The 18,929-nt window shown below is 38.8% G+C and overlaps 1 protein-coding gene across 1 annotated transcript in view; it reads right to left on the reverse strand.

Moving 5' to 3' along the window:
• Nucleotides 1-16,009: 16,009 nt before the first annotated feature.
• The window catches only part of CTNNA1 (catenin alpha 1), a 76,163-nt gene continuing 73,243 nt past the window's right edge, over nt 16,010-18,929 (reverse strand). The window contains exon 18 of the mRNA XM_032212858.1: nt 16,010-17,137. Coding sequence (XP_032068749.1) covers nt 16,850-17,137 — 288 coding nt within the window. The 3' untranslated portion in view covers nt 16,010-16,849. The remainder of the gene's footprint in view (nt 17,138-18,929) is intronic.

Genomic DNA, 18,929 nt, shown 5'->3' on the forward strand with positions numbered 1-18,929 from the left:
TGGCCACAGTGAGTTGCCCTGTGGTGAGTTGATAACCATGAGTTGACCACAGTGAATTGGCGCATTCCATGAGAATGTTCTCAGTTACCACAACAGCAGAGACTTTTTCCCCAGTGAAAGAAACACTCACCATTTTTTAGGAAGCAAAGGAGGTGTGCGTGTTCCAGGTTGAAAAGCTTTTCCTTTATTTTATTTTTGCAGTCTAACCAAGGTTATGTTAGTTGTGTCAAAAAAATGGCCGCAACTCACTTTTGACTGAAAACTATTGATGTATCTGATTATTACACTGTTCCACTTTTAAACTCTGAAACCAACGGAAGAGAATCATATCCTTGGAGTGCATTTCAGTGTCAGGACTGTAGAAGAGAATTCAACTCACCTTCCCCTTCTCACATGCTCTGGATGGTCTCAAGAGCAGGACTTTGGGAAAATAGAAAGAGCCATCTTGGCTGAATCAGAGACAGAAGTACAAGGTTTTCCCCCCCCCCACATGTGATGGAATGAGAACTAAGAATGAGGTGTACTCCCTGTTCAGATTCCCAGATCTGATAGACCAATCTGGAGACTGGCTTTATTCCCTGAAAAATTGCAGTGACTTCTTGTTAAAAATAATACCAGCTGGATGGTATTGGAATCAGTCCATAGGCAAAAGTCTTCCTCCTGGATTAGGATGTCTTGCATTCTTGCTTGCTGTTGATTTGGGGCATGGGGAGGGGAGGGGAGGGGGAGAACATAGTAATTTTTCCATGCCACTGAAAAATAATTAATCAGTTTCTCAGGACATTGCTCACCGGCTCAAGGTCGACTCAGCCTTCCATCCTTCCGAGGTGGGTGAAATGAGGACCCAGACTGTGGGGCAAGTTGCTGACTCAATTTGCTAAAAAATTTGTAAACCGCTTAGAGAGGGCTGAAAGCCCTATGAAGCGGTATATAAGTCTAATAAATAAATAAAATAAATAAATAAATTGCAAACTTTATCTGACCTGTTTACATGATTCATTTACTCCTGGAATAATCACTGAGTTTTTGTGTAGGCTCCTTGAAAGGGAGAATCATACTGAAACATGGAAAAATGAAGAAATTAAAGTTGCCAATGTTATCAATAATCCTTTAATCAAGCTCCATTCAAGCTTGAGAAGAAAAAGCACCCAATTCCAGTCACATTATTTTAAAAGGCAACAGTAACTTTGCCTATTAACTGAATATGAATAGACAAGATTTAATATTCATGTACCTTTGCATTTGTAAAGAATTTTACGATCTCAGATCAAGTTCCAAGAAAGACAATTTGAACATTTATCTGTTGAGATAAAGAAAGTAGCTTCTGCAATCTGTAAAATAATCAACAAAATGACATAATTGGATTTGAAGTATAACAACAATGCTTAAGTTACAGGATCTTCTTGTTTCCAGATAAAGTAGTTCTTTATAAACAAGGACTAATGTTGCATGTTTCAGGGGATAAAGAAATCTTTAAAAATACCAGGAGAAAAGAGAGCTGCCAATTTTACAGTGGTCCTTGCAGCTGCAGCATCTTTAGCAACAGAAATTAGAGGACTACAGCATGAGTGATTTAATGGAACACTTGGGAAGTGCCTGTTAAATCTAGATCTTCATTGAATATTAATTTACAGAGAAAACTTAACAGACAACTCCATTAAATCTGAATGTTAATTGAATTTGAACCTGAATTTGCATCATTTGCAATCAAACCTTGATTTAATGGACATTAGTCTATTCAGTTGGGGCTGAAATCTGAACAAAATTTGCCCATTGGATCTGAAGGCACTAGACTAGAACAATACCTATTAAACTCAACTTTTATTGTAGTCCTCTTTCCAAGAGAATATACCAAATTGTCTTTCATTTTAAAAAACTTCACCAACTTTGCAAAGTTCTGTGTTCTAAAATCACAAAAGAAGGCCAGGTAATCAGCTTTCCCTGACCATCTAATAATCCCAGGAAACAACATTTAATGAAGCGGACATGTATGTGAAACTGACCGCCAACCCTGTTTAGAGATTTATAGTGAGAGCATCAAAAAATTCTTTGGTGAGTTAGAAGTTACTTTCAGGGATTTTAAACAGCAATCTCTGCATGCCTATGATAGAGCCATATTCACTTTGATGGAATTTATTATTGTAGTTGATTATGTATACATGAAAATATCACCCTTGTTACCATTTGGGAATAGATGGACCTGTCTCTGTCTCTCTCCTCCCTCCCCCCTTCTCTCTTTCTCTCTGTCTGTCTGTCTCCTCCCTCCCTCTCTCTCTGAGTCTCCTCCCCCCCTCTGTCTCTCTCCCCTCCCTCCCTCTCTCTCTGTGTTTCTAAACATGGATAGCTATAAGTGTATTTTAAAAAGGTTATTTTCTTTAAGTGTAACAAAGATAAGCCTTAAACCAAGCTTTGTGTGGAGCCATTGTCATAACAATAATGAGATTCTGTTAAGAAAAAGCAAGAGATATTTAAATGTGGACTTCAGAAAGGAGGATCATTTTCCAGGGCCACCAAACAATTATTGACTTAGGACAGTGTTTCTCAACCTTAGCAACTTGAAGATGTCTGGACTTCAACTCCCAGAATTCCCCAGCCAGCAAAGTTGAAGTCCGGACATCTTCAAGTTGCCAAGGTTGAGAAACACTGACTTAGGAAGCTTAATATGGCTATAGTGTCAGGGTTCCAAATAATATCCAAAAGTAAATCAGAGTCCAAGGCAAAGTATTGCTCAAAGTTCCAATTTATTAAGAGAGCCATGTTGGCACATGTGGGAAAACCCAAACCTGAAAGCTTCCCGGTTTTCCCCACCCAGTTAAAAGTTCAAGATCTTGCCCCCACACCCACAAATCCATCACACAGTCCAATCTTCCACTGCCATCCTGGCAGTTCCACCCATCCAGTTCCGGTCAGGTGCAGAGGTGTAGAGACAAAGGATGACCTTGGATTCTAGAAAGGAATTTTTTTTTATAATTTTTTTTTATTTTAAACACATAAACACATCAACAAAAACAAACACATAACTTAAAAACAACATAGGAACAATAAGTTCCATCTTATATCATACAGCAGTTCCGAATTGGTTTCTTTGCAGTTAGTGTTTTCCCTTCTATACATTTCTATCTTGCGTTCATAATCTTGTTATTCATTATCCATTTGTATGTACATTTCTTTATTTATTTAAACTTAGCTACTTATGACCAGATATTATTTACCTATATTATGCTATATATTTTTACTGTCATTTGTTCTCTTACATACAGATTATAGATATACATTCACGTAATTATTCTTTTTCTTTGCCATTCTTATATTATTATTATTATCATCCCATTTGGAAGGTTATAAGGTATAGTTTAGAATGCTTTGTTTACCATCCTTCGCACTTGCTAAGCCACCACCTTGTTTTCTCTTTCTTTTCCTTTCTCCCTCCCTTCCTTCTCTACTTCCTTCCTTCCTTGTCTCCATCCCCTTCTTCTTTCCTTTATCTCTTCCCTACTCCTACCCTTTTTTCTTCTCCTTCCCGCCTTCTCTCCTTCTCTTTCTTTCTCTTCCTCCCTCCTCTTCTTCTTTTTCTCTCCCCTCTACCCACCTTTCCTTACCTCATTCTTCTTCCCTTACCTCTCCACCACACTTCTTCTTCTCCTACTTTCTAGAAAGGAATTTTATTTTGACAACATCACATTCTACTCCTTACTATTCCCCCTCACAATTCCCCACTAATGAAACAGCGTAGGAGAATAGAATATGAGTGTGGCAGGCCAAGGATCCGGCTCCAGGCCTGACACATAGTTTATTCAGGCAGGATCTGAAAAACCTGTAAATCAGGACCACCTTTAAGATTTTTGCTGCCTAATGCAGGGCAGCAACTGGCTTTTTCCTCACCATAATGAAGAGGCGCTTAGGCAAAGCGAAGTGGTTTGACAAAAAATAATAAAAAATCAAATCAACACAATTCTTTGGCAATTAGAAAGCAAGAATCATACTTAGTAATTAAGTAGCATTTATCCTGAATTTCATGGAGTGAGATGAGATGAAACATTTAATAAAAAACTAAGAGAAGTTATGTCTTTATCGGAATGTTGCAAGGAATAAAACAGGTTACTTTGCTTTTATGAGCCACATAAATCATCTTTTTTTTTTCTTCACAGCAAAATGTTAGGCCAGTGTTTCTCAACCTTGGAGGCTTTAAGTCCTGTGGACTTCAACTCCCAGAATTCCCCAGCCAGCTGTGCTGGCTGGGGGATTCTGGGAGTTGAAGTCCACAGGATTTAAAGCCTCCAAGGTTGAGAAACACTGTGTTAGGCAAAGAGCAAATCCATAGGCCAAATTTGGAGGCTAAGGACTCCAACAGTAGACAAACCCCTCATTTTAATGTATGCATCTTGAGATCCTAGCTCAGTCTTCCCCAAACTGCAAATTCTCAGAAAATCTGGGTGTTTTAAGTTTATATATTTAGAGAGCATCACCTTTGGGGAAGGTAGCCCTAGAAAACACGGTAGCTTCCAGTTGTGTACCTCCTGGTGTTTCTGCAAAAAAACTAGTGTACTCTTAAAAAACTTAAAAAGTAATTTATTCTTATTTGTTAGGGAAATTAGGTTGGTTTACCAACCCCAGCTCAAGGAAATGAGAATCACCTGGCGTTAAAAAGTGGTACAAATGCTTTCTTATTGAATAATACTGTTCCCCTTTTCGTTTTTGCATTTCAGTATAGTCTCTCCCCAGGTAGCTTTCCTGTCCTATAGAAAGGGATAAAGGAAGTAGTGAGATGGTGGAGGAAAGGGTGGAGTCTCTGTGTACGTCCTCCCGGAGATGAGATAGCTGCTGAGGAAGGAGGGTGTGCGTTTATTTTAGGTGAATACACCATTTTTTACACCAAATACACCAAATTTGTAAGAGACAATGTTGCAATGAATGCAAAGTCAGCTCCAATAGAGTAGTATTACTCATTTTTTTTTAAATCCAGGGTTGTAAGGAGAAAGATGGAGAGTATCTTTCATTTGTAATCATTCTCAAAGAAGCTGCTTGTATTTGATTGTGCCCCATGATAGACTTTATCTCTCTCTCTGTGTCTGTCTGTCTGTCTGTCTGTCTCTCTGCTTATTTCTCTCTGTCTCTGTCTCTCCTATTTATCTCTCTCTCATTCTCTATCTCTGCCTATTTCTCTCTATTTCTGTCTCTCCTATTTATCTCTTTCACTCTCTTTCTCTGCCTCTCTCTCCTACCTATCTATCTATCTATCTATCTATCTATCTATCTATCTATCATCTATCATCTATCTATCTATCTATCTATCTATCTATCTATCTATCTATCTATCTATCTATCTAGCTATCTAGCTATCTAGCTATCTAGCTATCTAGCTATAATCTATCTATCTATCTATCTATCATCTATCTATCTATCTATCTATCTATCTATCTATCTATCTATCATCTATCATCTATCTCTATCTCTCCATCTTTAATCAATCAATCAATCAATCAATCCATCCATCCATCCATCCATCCATCCATCCATCCATCCATCCAGTGGTGGGATTCAAATAATTTAACAACTGATTCTCTGCCCTAAAGACCAGCTGGATAGGCGGGGCTAGTGGTCATGTGACTGGGTAGGCGTGGCCAACTCAACGTCACTCACGTTGATGGGTGCTTCGCCTTAGCTGTTACAATGTAATAAGAGATAACCTGAGAGGCAGTTTCTGTAAACAGGGCAATAAAGGTTAGGCTAGAAACAACACCAGAATGTTTTCTTCCTGCCTTCCTTACAGGATTAGCCCTGTAAAGTGGAAAAAAATAAGATTTCTTCAAACAACCGGTTCTCCAAACTGCTTAGAAAGTTAACAACCTGTTCTCAACGAATAGGTGCAAACTGGCTGAATCCCACCACTGCATCCATCCACCCATCCATCCACTTATAATCTATATATGATGTGTTGTGTATTTTTAAAATGATTATATTTCTATTTTTAATATTTCTATTTTTAATTTTTAATCCCTTATTGTCTGTAAGCCGCCCAGAGTCCCCTGGGAGTGGGCAGCATACAAATACCAATAAACTGGAAACTATATTTTGTGTGCTTATTATTTTTATTATAACTCAAGGTGATGAACATACCTTCCTTCATAAAATATAATTGCTGGAATTCACAACCCCAGTATGCTGCAAACACCACTCGTCTTAGTGGCTTTAAAAAGGGAACCAATGTAATTTTTGAAAGCTTATAAACACTCTATTTGCCCAAATTTTGACATGTACAACTTTGAATCCCACTACAATGGCCTTCCAATCTTCTTGTAGGGTAGATCATTATTTGGCCTGATCACCTGAAGCTACCATGGAAGGGGCGGGCATAATAGCTGGCTAGGCACCATAAGCTTCAAATGAATTATATGCATTTTAAAAAAAGATGTAATTTAAGGTGCTGACTCTATTGTTTGTAAAATCTACAGATGTGAACAGTTGTTCTCTTTTATTTCTTCCATTATTTAATGGATTCTGTTCCTAATCATTAATCTTTTTTTAAAAAAAAGAAATGAAAGTAAAGAAAGTGCCACCTTTGTGGATTTTTAAATTGTTTCTGCTATCTGAGCACACCACTTAAATGCGATTGTATTTGATAGATGGAGGTGGGGGGGGGAGAGAGATAAGCCTTTTGTTCCTCAAAGATGAAAAAAGCTTCAGAAACTGGATCTTTGGCCTTCAGTTTGATTGGAGAGCCAATCTCATATGTCATCCAGAGGCACATGAGGGTTTTTCTAGTTTTTCCAACTTCCTACTTTCCTTTATCTAAATTGAAACTGTGAGTCAGCTTGGTGTAATGGCTTAAGGCACCAGGCTAGAAACCAAAAGGCTGTTGTAGGAAGTTATCACCCAGCCCTCTCCCAGAAAAATGAAGTATCCTAGGAAATATTGAAAAGGCAGAATATTTCTCTGGATGTGAAAAGGAAGAAACATGTTTTAAAAGACAGAATAGCTGCCTGCAGCTTCCTGCCCATCCCCACTTTGTCAATGGGCCATTAAGAAGGCCAAGCCGGTCCACTTTACATAATAAAGACTTCTCCACTTCAGCTGCAGGGGGGATGGGATTAAAGCATGATAATGGCCCTTTACCCAACTGACCACATGGCATCTGAGAACTCAACCAAACCTGGATTCAAAATGCAGCCTAGAGAGTTGCCCCTGCATGGCCCCATGGGAGTCTGACAACCAATCAGAATACATTTCTTACACAGGAACAGGAAACAGAGAGGTGAGACTGAACAGGTTATAAAAAGGCTAGCAAGACCCTCCCTCAGCCCTTCTCTTCTTCTCCACCAACATTGAAGCATGTGATCACCTTTTCTGTTCAGGGCTCAAGCCATGTCGTCCTGTCCACCAATAAACTATCTTTCCAAGCAGCCTCCATGTCTCCAGTGTCTTTTTCCCCACTTGGAGCCGAATCCAGAAGGACATTTCTTTCATCACTGTCAACTCAACTCCTGCCTTAGGCACAAGACCAGCTGAGTGACCTTGAGCTACTCTCTCTCAGCCCTAGGAAGGAGGCAATGCCAAGCCACCAAAAATCTTGCCAATTAAACTAGTGAACTTCTGTCCAGACTGCTGCCAGGATTCAAAACTAACTTGAAGGCAGTGGTGATATTCAAATTTTTTTACTACCAGTTCTGCGGGCAGTTTTGGTCCCAGGAGGCTTCAGGGAGACCTGCTAGGCCCCAAATGGAGCACGAGCGGGGGGGTATTGGGGTTTGTGCGTGTATGCGAGGAGGGGGCGGTGGCAGGAGGAGCGCAGGGGGAGAGCAGAGGGGCCACACACACATGCACAGGGGTGCGGGGTGCACGGGGGGGTGTCATGTGTGCATTGCATTATTGGTGTGGGCGTGCACATGCATGCTTTCGGCATGTGATGACAAAAAAGTTATCCATCACTGCTCTATAATATCCAGGACCTTCCTTTTCCCTTTGTTTTTGAAAACAGGGACAACATTTGCTTTCTTCTAGGCATCTAAAACATCACTTTGCTCTTCAGGGTCTCTCAAAGAGAATACATCAAGGATCATCAGTGAATTCCTTTAGAACTTTAGGATGTCCTCTGTCAGAGCCCTGGAGATTCAAATCATTCATAATAAAGAGGTATTGCTGATTCCCCCCCACCTTCCAAAATCAGGTTGAAGCTTTAATTCTGCTCCTTTGTTCTTTACTTCCCAACAACCTGGTGGGAGCTGAGGATCTCCCCTGAAGATGGAGATGGAGAAGGGCCTGGGTAACCAGCAGATTGTGCCAGCCTAAATTCAGGCCAATTAGCATTTGACTTGGCTTTTGAAATGATCATGCATAAAATATGGTCCTGTGTGGAATAATAAAAATTCATATTCCAAAAAAAGTATCTAAGTCAGCTCATTGACAAATCTTAATATGGCAAGGCAGATTATGCGATAGCACCCATTATATCCATCCATTTAGCAGCTGTTCAAGCTCTATGGACCACCAAATACAGTGAGATGCATAAACCCACCTTAGAAGGAGATATAGAGCAGATGAGTTTGGAGAGGAAGGGAGGATATGAAGGAAGAGATTACAAGAAGAGATGCGAACTGTACATAATGAGATTGATTGAGCTTTAATTTCTTTTAAAAATGCATCAGTTTAGATGGATGACAATTCATCACAACCAGGATGATAGAAGAGCTTTTCGCTGTCAGATGACGTGGCTTTGCCTCTAAGTGGGACGATGTCTTGAAAGGATGTGAACTCACATGAAATAAAATGTGACTGCTTCTAGAAAACAGGCAACACACCTCCCACCCTCTTCCCAGATAGGTGGAATCTAGCCAGGGGTGGGTTCCTGCCAATTCTCACCTCTTCCATAGAAGAGGTTCCACAAATCTACAGTGCTGTTTAAAACTGGTTCCGGCTTCCTCCCCCTGCCCGTCCGCACATCATCAAGATGAAGAGCGAGAGGAGGAATTCTGGGAGTTGAAGTCCACAAGTCTTAAAGCTGTCAAGTTTAAACACCCCTGGGGTTTTTTTCAAAAGGGTTAGGGGTGCAAGGGTCTTGTAACTTGACAGCTTTAAGACTTCAAATGCCAGAGTTTCTGAGCCAACATTTTGGTTAGTAAGCAAGAGCGTTGTTAAGTGAGTTTCACCACATTTTACAAGTTGACCACACCCACCCAGTCACATGACTGCCAAGCCATTCCCACTTGGTCACATTGCTGGCAAGCCACTCCCACCTGGTCACATGACCAGCAAGCCACTCCCACAAAGCAGGCTACATCTACAGAAGAGGTTCTAAAAAATTTTGAAACCCACCACTGAATCTAGCAATATAGTATACTTTCTTCTTTGTCAAAATGTTTTATCTAATTTTTGTTTCATGGACCTCAATTCTTAAATTTGCTCTAGGAAATAGAAGAGATAGTCAAGTCACATTGGAGTCTAGGTCTTAGGAACCATTAATATAGCAATAGCAATAACAGTTAGACTTATATACCGCTTCATAGGGCTTTTAGCCCTCTCTAAGCGGTTTACAGAGTCAGCATATCGCCCCCACAGTCTGGGTTCTCATTTCACCCACCTCGGAAGGATGGAAGGCTGAGTCAACCTTGAGCCGGTGAGATTAGAACCGCTGAACTGCAGATAACAGTCAGCTGAAGTGGCCTGCAGTACTGCACCCTAACCACTGCGCCACCTCGGCTCAAAATTTTACGATGGTTTTGCCGAAACCGTCAGCATTTACTTCTGATTTTCTGCAAAACAGGCTTATAGCAAATCATTGCCTCACTTGGGGTTGTATGTTGAAGACTCCATGTAACAATGTACTTTGAAATAGTTAAATAAACTGTTTTCATCGCTGTTTCAATTTTCTCTAAACTCCAAAGGGAAAGCTTCCAATATTGTGCCTTTCCTCGACATAGATTAAGGATTATTCTTTAGGTTTTATTCATTCAACACAGGGAAATGGTGCTTGGGGAGCACTATACCCACTGCCTATTTAGTGACTACTTTGGTTAGTGACCATTCACAAAGACAATGGTGATAAATGGTCATTTAAAAATCATTTCCCAACCAATCAATGGTGGGTTTCCAATTTTTTTTACTACCAGTTTGCTTGTGTGTGTGCACGCGCACAACTCTTCTGCCCATGTGCAGAAGCGTCCTGGCGGCTGGTGGAGCCTCCCACCACTGCAACTACTGGTTTGCCCGATCCAGTCCGAACCGGGAACAACCTACCTCTGCAACCAATGTGCACATTTATGACCATATTTTATGCACCTGACAACAACACACATTGGAGAATTGGACTAAATGATATCTAAAATCTCCTCAAACAATTCCGTCCAATATTGACTCTAGGAATCAGAGGTGGGTTCCTACCAGTTCACACCGATTCGGTAGAACCGGTTCGTCAAATCTACCGAACCGGTTAGAAGAGGTTCCACCAGTGGACCCGGAAAGCAGGCCACACCTACAGAAGAGGTTCCAAAAAATTTTGAAACCCACCACTGGTCCTTGGATATGATTATTCTACACTATCATGCTCATATTTATAAAACTCAGTGCCTCTGTGAAAGGTAAGGATGACTACTGCGTTTGTGGAGCAATCAGAACATTGCGTGTGTTGAAGTTGTTTTAACACAAACCAAAGATGCCTTTTAAAAAACAAGTTTACATCATATTCTTATGCATGCCAGTGCTGTGTGTGAGGTAATTTAAGGTGGTTCTGACAAGTGTCGTCGGCATCTTCATATCTGGTCACATGGGCAGCAAGCCACTCCCACAAAGGAGGCACACCCACAGAGTAGGTTCGAACAATTTTTGAAACCCACCACTGCTAGGAATCCAGTTATCTACCTCAGCTCAGGACAGTTGGTTATGTTGGGTTGTTGAGCCAATTGCAAAAATAATTTGACAAGCATAAATTAACAAGCGTGTAGTTGAGATGTCCAGATTCAAGAACAATTCTGCTGTGCAGTAGAAGAAGAAAGTACGGCAATCCTTTCTGTGTGTCGATTTCCTCTCCCTAGCAAAAATATTTAAAGCTGCTTTTCTCAATAGAGCAGAGAGCTAAAGCGTCAAAACCAGACTGAAGCATTCCCCTCTTATTATTATATTCCGGCTGACCTCAGCCTAGCTATCACTTTTCTTCACTTACTGAACTCAGAGACATGAAAAGGTCTTTATTTAAGAGCATCTTCTGAGACACTGATTTACTGCCAGGAGGGGAACTTCCCGGCCACTGATTCACTGCCCAGTTGCATTTCATCCAGAACCCTGGCTTAAAGTGTGCTGTGCATGCTCTTTGTTGCCTTTCCTCTTATAAGCTCGGGTAATTTTAGCTATCCCATCTGCCTTTTTCATTCTGAAGCCGTGCATGCATTTCTCTTTTGTGAAGCCTTTCAATTTTTTCCTACATCATTAACTCTGAAGCCCCACCAGGCACAAGGGACAGAACCATTTTCAATGGCTTGACCAACACCCTAATTTAGACATGCAGTTTTAAAAGGATAACCTTTGGCTTAGCACCAAAGAGGCAGAGGAAATATGTCAAATCGTCTTTAGCATATACTTAGTAAAGCTGCTTAAACATAATCAAACAATTTATCAATGGCTTGTACACATTTCAACCCACATTCTACAGAAACCTTCACAGCAATACGGATGACTATTGTACTATCTGTTAGAACGCATTCAGATACCGTATTCGGTTCCACCACAAAACCGCATTCGACTAAAGCGCGCTCGACGAAACCGCGTAGCTGACGTCATCACAGCGCGACGAAAAAAGCACGCTGTAAACGCTAAAGCTAAAATTAACCCCTAACCCTTAACCTAACCCTAAACCTAAACCTAAACCTAAACCTAACCCTTAACCTAACCCTAACCCTAACCCTAACCCTAACCCTAACCCTAACCCTAACCCTAACCTAACCCTTACCTTAACTTGAATCGGCTTGCTTTCAAAGCGCTTTTTAAAGCGCCCTTTTTTCTCCGCGGTCGCTGTTGTCGCGCTGCTGATGACATCAGCGATGCGGTTTAATCAGGCGCGCTTTAGTGGAGCGCGGTTTTGTCGTGCCACGACCGTATTCAGTTGGCCTTTTCACCCCAAGAAGCTTTTTTTTTAGCAGGAAAATGATAACCAGACAACCTTAGATGACTTATGTTGATTCATTGGATCGTGATGATATGGCTTTTAGGCTTAAATCAAAAGAAGAATTGGAGGACAAGGGTTATACTTTCCCCCTGTGATTTACACACATGCAATTGTCTGAAAGATTTAAACTAGATTAAAAGAAATCAGTCAATTTTTTTTGTCAAACAGGCAAGAAAATGAGGTATGAAAGAGAAATATGTACTAACGATGAACATCTTTTTGCAAAAGCTTATAAAGTGTTATTGAATTTTCATCGTAAATAGTCATATGTTAGAGATTGTATGGCTAAATAGGCTAAAAATTGGTTCTATTATGCCTGAATCAATGGGAAAATATGTGGACAGGGTTTGAGATTTGAACTATAATTGAAACATGGGGGCTCAGTGGCTAAGATGCTGAGCTTGTCGATCAGAAAGGTTGGCAATTTGGTGGTTCAAATCCCTAGTGCAGAGCAACAGAGTGACTTGTTCCAGCTTCTGCCAACCTAGCAGTTCAAAAGCATGTAAAAATTGCAAGTAGAAAAATAGAAACCACCTTTGGTGGGAAGGTAACAGTGTTCCATGCGCCCTCGGCATTTAGTCATGCCAGCCACATGACCATGGAGACGCCTTCAGACAGCGCTGGCTTTGAAATGGAGATAAGCACCGCCCCCTAGAGTCGGGAATGACTAGCACATATGTGCGAGGGGAACCTTTACCTGTATAATTGGAAAGAATGTTTTAATAAAATGATGTATTTTATTGATGGTATTCAACTCCTGATAAATTGTCAAAAGACATATAAGGGAGTCTCAAACAAATGTTGGAAATGTAATCAATTTGAAGGAATTTTACCACTTTTGGGAGGCAGGCAAAAAGGCTAAGACATTTTGGAGTCAGATACCTACAGTATCTTGGTTCAGAATATTTTGAAAATGGATGTAGAATTGAAACCTGAAATGTTTATTTTAGGAATAGCAGATAAACAGGGTGAAAGAAAACATGGGACTTTATTAGCCATCATCTCCTAGGTTGCTAAAAGTACCAAGAGTGAAAGAGGGCCATATACATGCAATGGAAGTTTGGACTTTGAAACCATTGGAGCTGGTCATGGTGGCAAAATTGGCATTCTTGATTAGAGACCATGATTTGATTAAATTTCTGGCGAGCTGGAAAATCATTGTTAGATTTCTTACAAGACAAGGAGAAAAATCATCTTATAACTTTGGATTTTGAGGGTTAGATTTGATTTGACCAGATGAATATTGTGGATTAATATTTCTATGGTTATTCATATTTGACAATAAGTACAGTATAGAGAAGAATATTTTATGAAAATTGTAAGGTAGTATTCTATAATATTTTAATTATTGGTAATATTCTTTAGAGAGAAGTTGTTTTGTCATCATATTGTTTTTGTACCGAAATAAGTCGAAGGTCATTTGTTATGTATTTGATGTATTGTTTTTGCCACTTTTCAACTTGTATGTATGTGTGTATGTGTGCGCATGCGCACACATACATACACAGGTAGCCCTCAACTTACAACCACAATTGAGGCCAACATTTCTGTTACTGAGACGGTTGTTAAGTGGACAGTCACTTATCTAGTGTAGGGTCTCCGGCTTGAGCAGGGGGTTGGACTAGCCACTAGAAGATCTCCAAGGTCCCCTCCAGTTCTATTCTGATTAAGGTTCTAATCTCCATTGACCAAAGCTAATATATCCATATACTGAAAAACCTTTTTTGGGAGCTGCCCATTCTACCCACCAATTGGGATGATTTGTTTAAATTTGGATCTTGCACACCATTCACATCTCCTACAATAATTCCTTTCTGCTCTGCAATTCCTATTAACATCTGAGAGAAACTTTCATATAATTATTCCTTATCTGTATTCGGAACATGGATGGATGCCAGTGTTAAAATCTTTTATTTCAGGATGAAAATTCTTCTTTGTCTTTTGAATGTTCTAGTATTTCCCAGGAAGATGATTTGAGATAATTTGCTATTCTGTTTTTCTGTCTTCTCCCAATTTCTCCAGTATTGATTACCAAATTAGACAATCCATGCTCTAATTGTTTGAAGTGTATTGATCCATTTGCTTTGTTCTTCCATATTTCTTGGCTCTAATTTACCTGGCGTTCTTTCCTTATTTTTATATTTCATCATAATAAACTATATCATTCATGCTCTGATTCATTCATCATAGGTACATAAATAGCATTATGGCTAAATGTGTATTCTCAACCTGTTATCTTTTTAAAGTAGCTTTGTGCAGTGGTCTTCTAGTGGCTGAATCACTTTTTATGAATTCCCTTCTCAATTCTCACTCATTCTTTTATGTCACCCACGTTTCATTCATTCATTCACAATGTTCCTTCAAAACCAGTTCCTGGTTCTTTTGTTATAATTCTCTGGATTGTAACATGTGACTTATCACCAGCCACTTTCATGTGCACTTCAAACATCCAGTTTCATTTTGACATTGAATCTACATCTTCCTTTCCTTGAATACTGCATCAGATCATTGCCCTTCAGTTCTATCTTATTCATTTGTATTTTCTTTTATATTACTATTATCTCTTTCCCTTTCCTGAGTTTCACATATGCACTTTTCATTAGATTGATTGATTCATTTATTCAGGGTCTTTAACATTTACTCATCCTATGCGACAAGTGTCAGCCTTCAATATATGCCCACAAGTGGGCCCACAAATTTGATTTTCAACCAAGTTAATTGAAGCTTTCACAAAAAGCTTTTATTAAGCTTGACTAAGTTACTAGCCTTAATGTGCCAGAATCACATTTATCATTTCCTGCTATCAGTCAGGGTCCCGTTTTTGTCCGTTTGGGCACACTTTATCCATTATGTCAAAGCCAAAACCAAAGCCTAAGCATTCTCATATTATTTGATGCAATTCTAGAACCTCCAAGCTAACTACTTTGCAGGTCAAGGAATTATTGCCCATGTACAACTAAGAGTATATATACAGCATACTGATACTAGAGCTATTGTCTTCTCTAAATATAATATTCTGATGAATGGTAAAAAGTATGTTTAAATGAACACTATTTGGATCTGAAAGAAATTAAAAATGGAATTCTTAAGTTATCAGGCTCTTTCACATGTTACTTTCCCCCAAAGTGCTAAAATTCATCTTTTTTATTATTCTGTAATTAACCCCTAGAATTATTAATTGTAATTTTGTATCCCACTTTTCTTTTAACAGTTCAATTACCAATAACATTTTGGGGATCACACAACTGCAGTATGCAAGCTGACGGATTGCCCAAATAAATCAAAACAGATAAAACGGGTTCCCCCATGTAACATAAAATGCCTTTAATTTAAAGGACCTGAAATTGCTAATTCTTTGGAACAAATAAGGCCATGACTCCAGCTGATTAACTCTTGAGTGTCTTTTTTTTCTACTGAAAGTTACAAAAGAGCAGATCAATTTTGCCTGTTGTGCACTGTTGTGCAGGGCCTCTTGTTGACTTTCAACAAAACCATTTAAGAAAATTAGGCATGAGTCATCCATTATTGCCTTTTAAAAGTTAACTCCAATTAGTCATTACACTATAGAATTAAACTTATTTTATCAACTGTCGAAGAAAACTCTGACTAGTACAACTGGTTTTTATACTTTATTGGAAAAGATATAAAAACAGAAATTCATAAAAAATTTAAAACAGCAAAATTATGCCATGAAGCTCCCATTAGGACAATTCATACCTAGGGTGCAGCCTGAATAAACATTATTTGCTAAGTTTCTTTTTAAGCTTAAAGGAAAATGACTAGCAATTATTACAAGAACACAGTGATGGATTTGCATTTGAATGCCGAGGGAAAACAGGCAACATTTACAGCACCCACTGGTAACAAGAATTTTTTATTAGTCTTGTGGCAAAAAATAATCAGTAATCTGTAACCAAGCATTGACATTGTCACGTCCCAAAAATAAGTAAAAAATTTTCTGTGTTCTAATACATTGCACAATGCGCACCAAGTTCCTTTTATAATAACTTCTTCAGTTCCCAAAAGCCAAGGAAAACTATCTTGGAAATGCTGGTTTGGCTACAACTTGTCACTCACTATTATCTATACCCCTAATGTGTGTTCCCCTCAAGAGTTACTTAGAATAAATGCATCAATGTGTTCAGGCTGGAAAAAAGTCAATACCTATTTAAATGAGAAAGAATGCTACAGTATATTACTTCTTCAAATTCATTTTCTATTGTTGTCAGTGTTCTAAGTAGCAATTAGAGTTTCCACTTTCCCAATTATTAAGCATAGCAAAGTTTATCTTTATTCACCCAGCATATATATACTCTTAAGAAAACCCACGTTTGATTCCCGTTCACACTGAGAGGGCTCAATTTTCCCCTGATAGAATGACATGATCCGGCTATGCGAAGGATGATTGTTACTGTGAATTTATCTTTGGTTATAAAACAGATTTAAAGCAGGGCTTATTTTATGCAAAACAGGAGCTAGAAATATCACAGAAGCATTTCTAGACAGCATTTTCATACTAACATTACCGTGCTTGCAGATTGAAAGTTGAACTGTAGTGCTTCCTAAATCTGTTGATTTCTTTTTAATCTAAATGATTTTATCATAATATTAAGTAAATAAACTTTAACATAATCCAGAAGGCATAAATTCTGAAAGGAAGGAAGGAAGGATGGAAGGAAGGAAAACTGAAATGACAAATTAAATGTTCTCCATGGCTTTGAATTCACTGAGTGCTTGCACTGGGTTGACATGTTTCTTCTGGGAAGCTCGCTTGATTTTGGTCTGGGTCTCATCTTGTTTCTCTCGCTTGACTAGAGGCTTCTTCTCGGGAGCTTTCATTTTCCAAGACACAGCAGGAAGGTTCAGAGAAGCCATCCCTTGAGACTTCTGGTATTTAGTGGAGGCCACGTAGGAGGCCTTCACAGTTTGTACCACAGCATTCATCAGGTTCTTGGCAGCCTGGATCAGTGACATGGCACTATCCACCTTAACAAACAAATCCACAGAAGAGAATAGCTTTAGTCTGAGACAGTGCCGGAAACACAGTTTGCTATACAAAGTTTAAGGATAGGGTTCAAATATATCAGCGATGCAAGATTTCCAAGTTTATGAACCTCAGAACAAACGCTAAGAGGAGTCTGTGGTTCAGGTTCCTTTACTAAGAAGATTCTTTTTGAATCCAAGGGTGCCTTTAACCTTGAGTACAAACTAGGAAGGGAATGGAGAAAAACATCCAGATACTTGGACTTAAAAGAGAAAAAAATTTACCAGTGTCTAAGATTTAAATGATGGCAAAATTTGAGTTTGTTATTTGAACAGCAGATGCCTGTGCTAAGTCACAAATTTTGATGGGTCCTTGCTTTCAAAAGCTAAGCAATGGAAAAATACTATATTTTATGGAATCGCTGGCACAAAAAGGAACAAGGGCATTATTGTGTCTAATGGTTTAGCTTCAATAGCCATTATTATGCCTGCTGTGCTTATCTTAGACAAAGGCTTTTGGCATCAATATATAAATCCACAAAAACATCCAAAATTTTGGCAACAGGTTTATTGTCAAAAACACACACAAATTCCTATAAACGGCAACTTATAGGTTGAACAATTAGTTGAGAATGTAAAAAGGCTGAAATAATTAAAACATAATCCTATGGGCAAAAAATTACAGAAGTGCAACTATCTATCGACTGTTGGGTCTTTTAACTGACTTAAGGTTCTTTCAAAATGAACAATCTGGAAATTAACTGATTAAAAGCTGCCCTTTATTTTTTGCAATATATATAACTAAAAACAGTAAATTATCTGTTTTATAAAAAAGATTTTTTTAAATAAAATTCTTTTTATAAAACAGATGTTCGAATCCATTATGACTAATTGTTTTCAGTCAGCATAGCCCAGCCTGGTATTCGTTGTATTTTTCTTTCTCATTAAGAGAAGAACTTACTGAAATAAATTATATAATGTATATGACTTCTTTTTGGTAAGATTCAATTCTTCTGGTTTTCTAAATAGTTTGAAAATGATTTAATGGGAAGGCAACAGGAGCACAACCCATCACTGTTTACCTATCCACTGTGTGAAAGGGGACACTTACATTGCTTTTTTGGTATTTATTAAATTCTCTATTACTGGTTTTAGCTCCAAGAAAAATTTCTGTTGCAGAAGAGCTCAAAGTTAAACTGGCATTTTATAGTCATTATAAAACTGCAGAGAAGGCTTTTTGTAAAGCTTTTTTCCTCCTCTTCTGTTCAATTGTGCCTGATTCTCAAGGACTGCTTAGACAAGTTCCAGCAGTTTTCTTGCCAAGTTTTGTTTTCCAGAATGGTTTGCCATTGCTTCTTTCCTAGAGTTGAAAGAAAGTGACTGGCCCAAGGTCACCTAGCTGGCTTTGCACTTAAGGCAGAACTAGAATTTACGGTCTCCTGGTTTTTAGCCCGAAGCCTTAACCATTACAACAAATTGCCTCTCTACTGTAAAGGTAGCAAGTCTCTGCTTGGTGGCAATATTCTTGCCAAAGATGGCTCAGATATTTGGTAGTATTAATTTGGTGTATAGTATATTTGATTGTATTGGCATTCTCTCATCCCTCCCTCCCTCCCTCTTTTCAGTTTGCCATTATTCAACAAAGCCATTTTCACCATAATGAATTGTATAAATCTTATAAACCTAAACCTATTCACTGGATTGTTTAAACCACAGTTTGGACCATACAATCTTTCTGAAGGAAAAAGATAGTATAGATGTCTCCAATCCTGGGAGAAAAATCTCGAGGGGTCTT

Source organism: Thamnophis elegans, chromosome 3 (genome assembly GCF_009769535.1).
Source record: "Thamnophis elegans isolate rThaEle1 chromosome 3, rThaEle1.pri, whole genome shotgun sequence".
Lineage (NCBI taxonomy): Eukaryota > Metazoa > Chordata > Lepidosauria > Squamata > Colubridae > Thamnophis > Thamnophis elegans.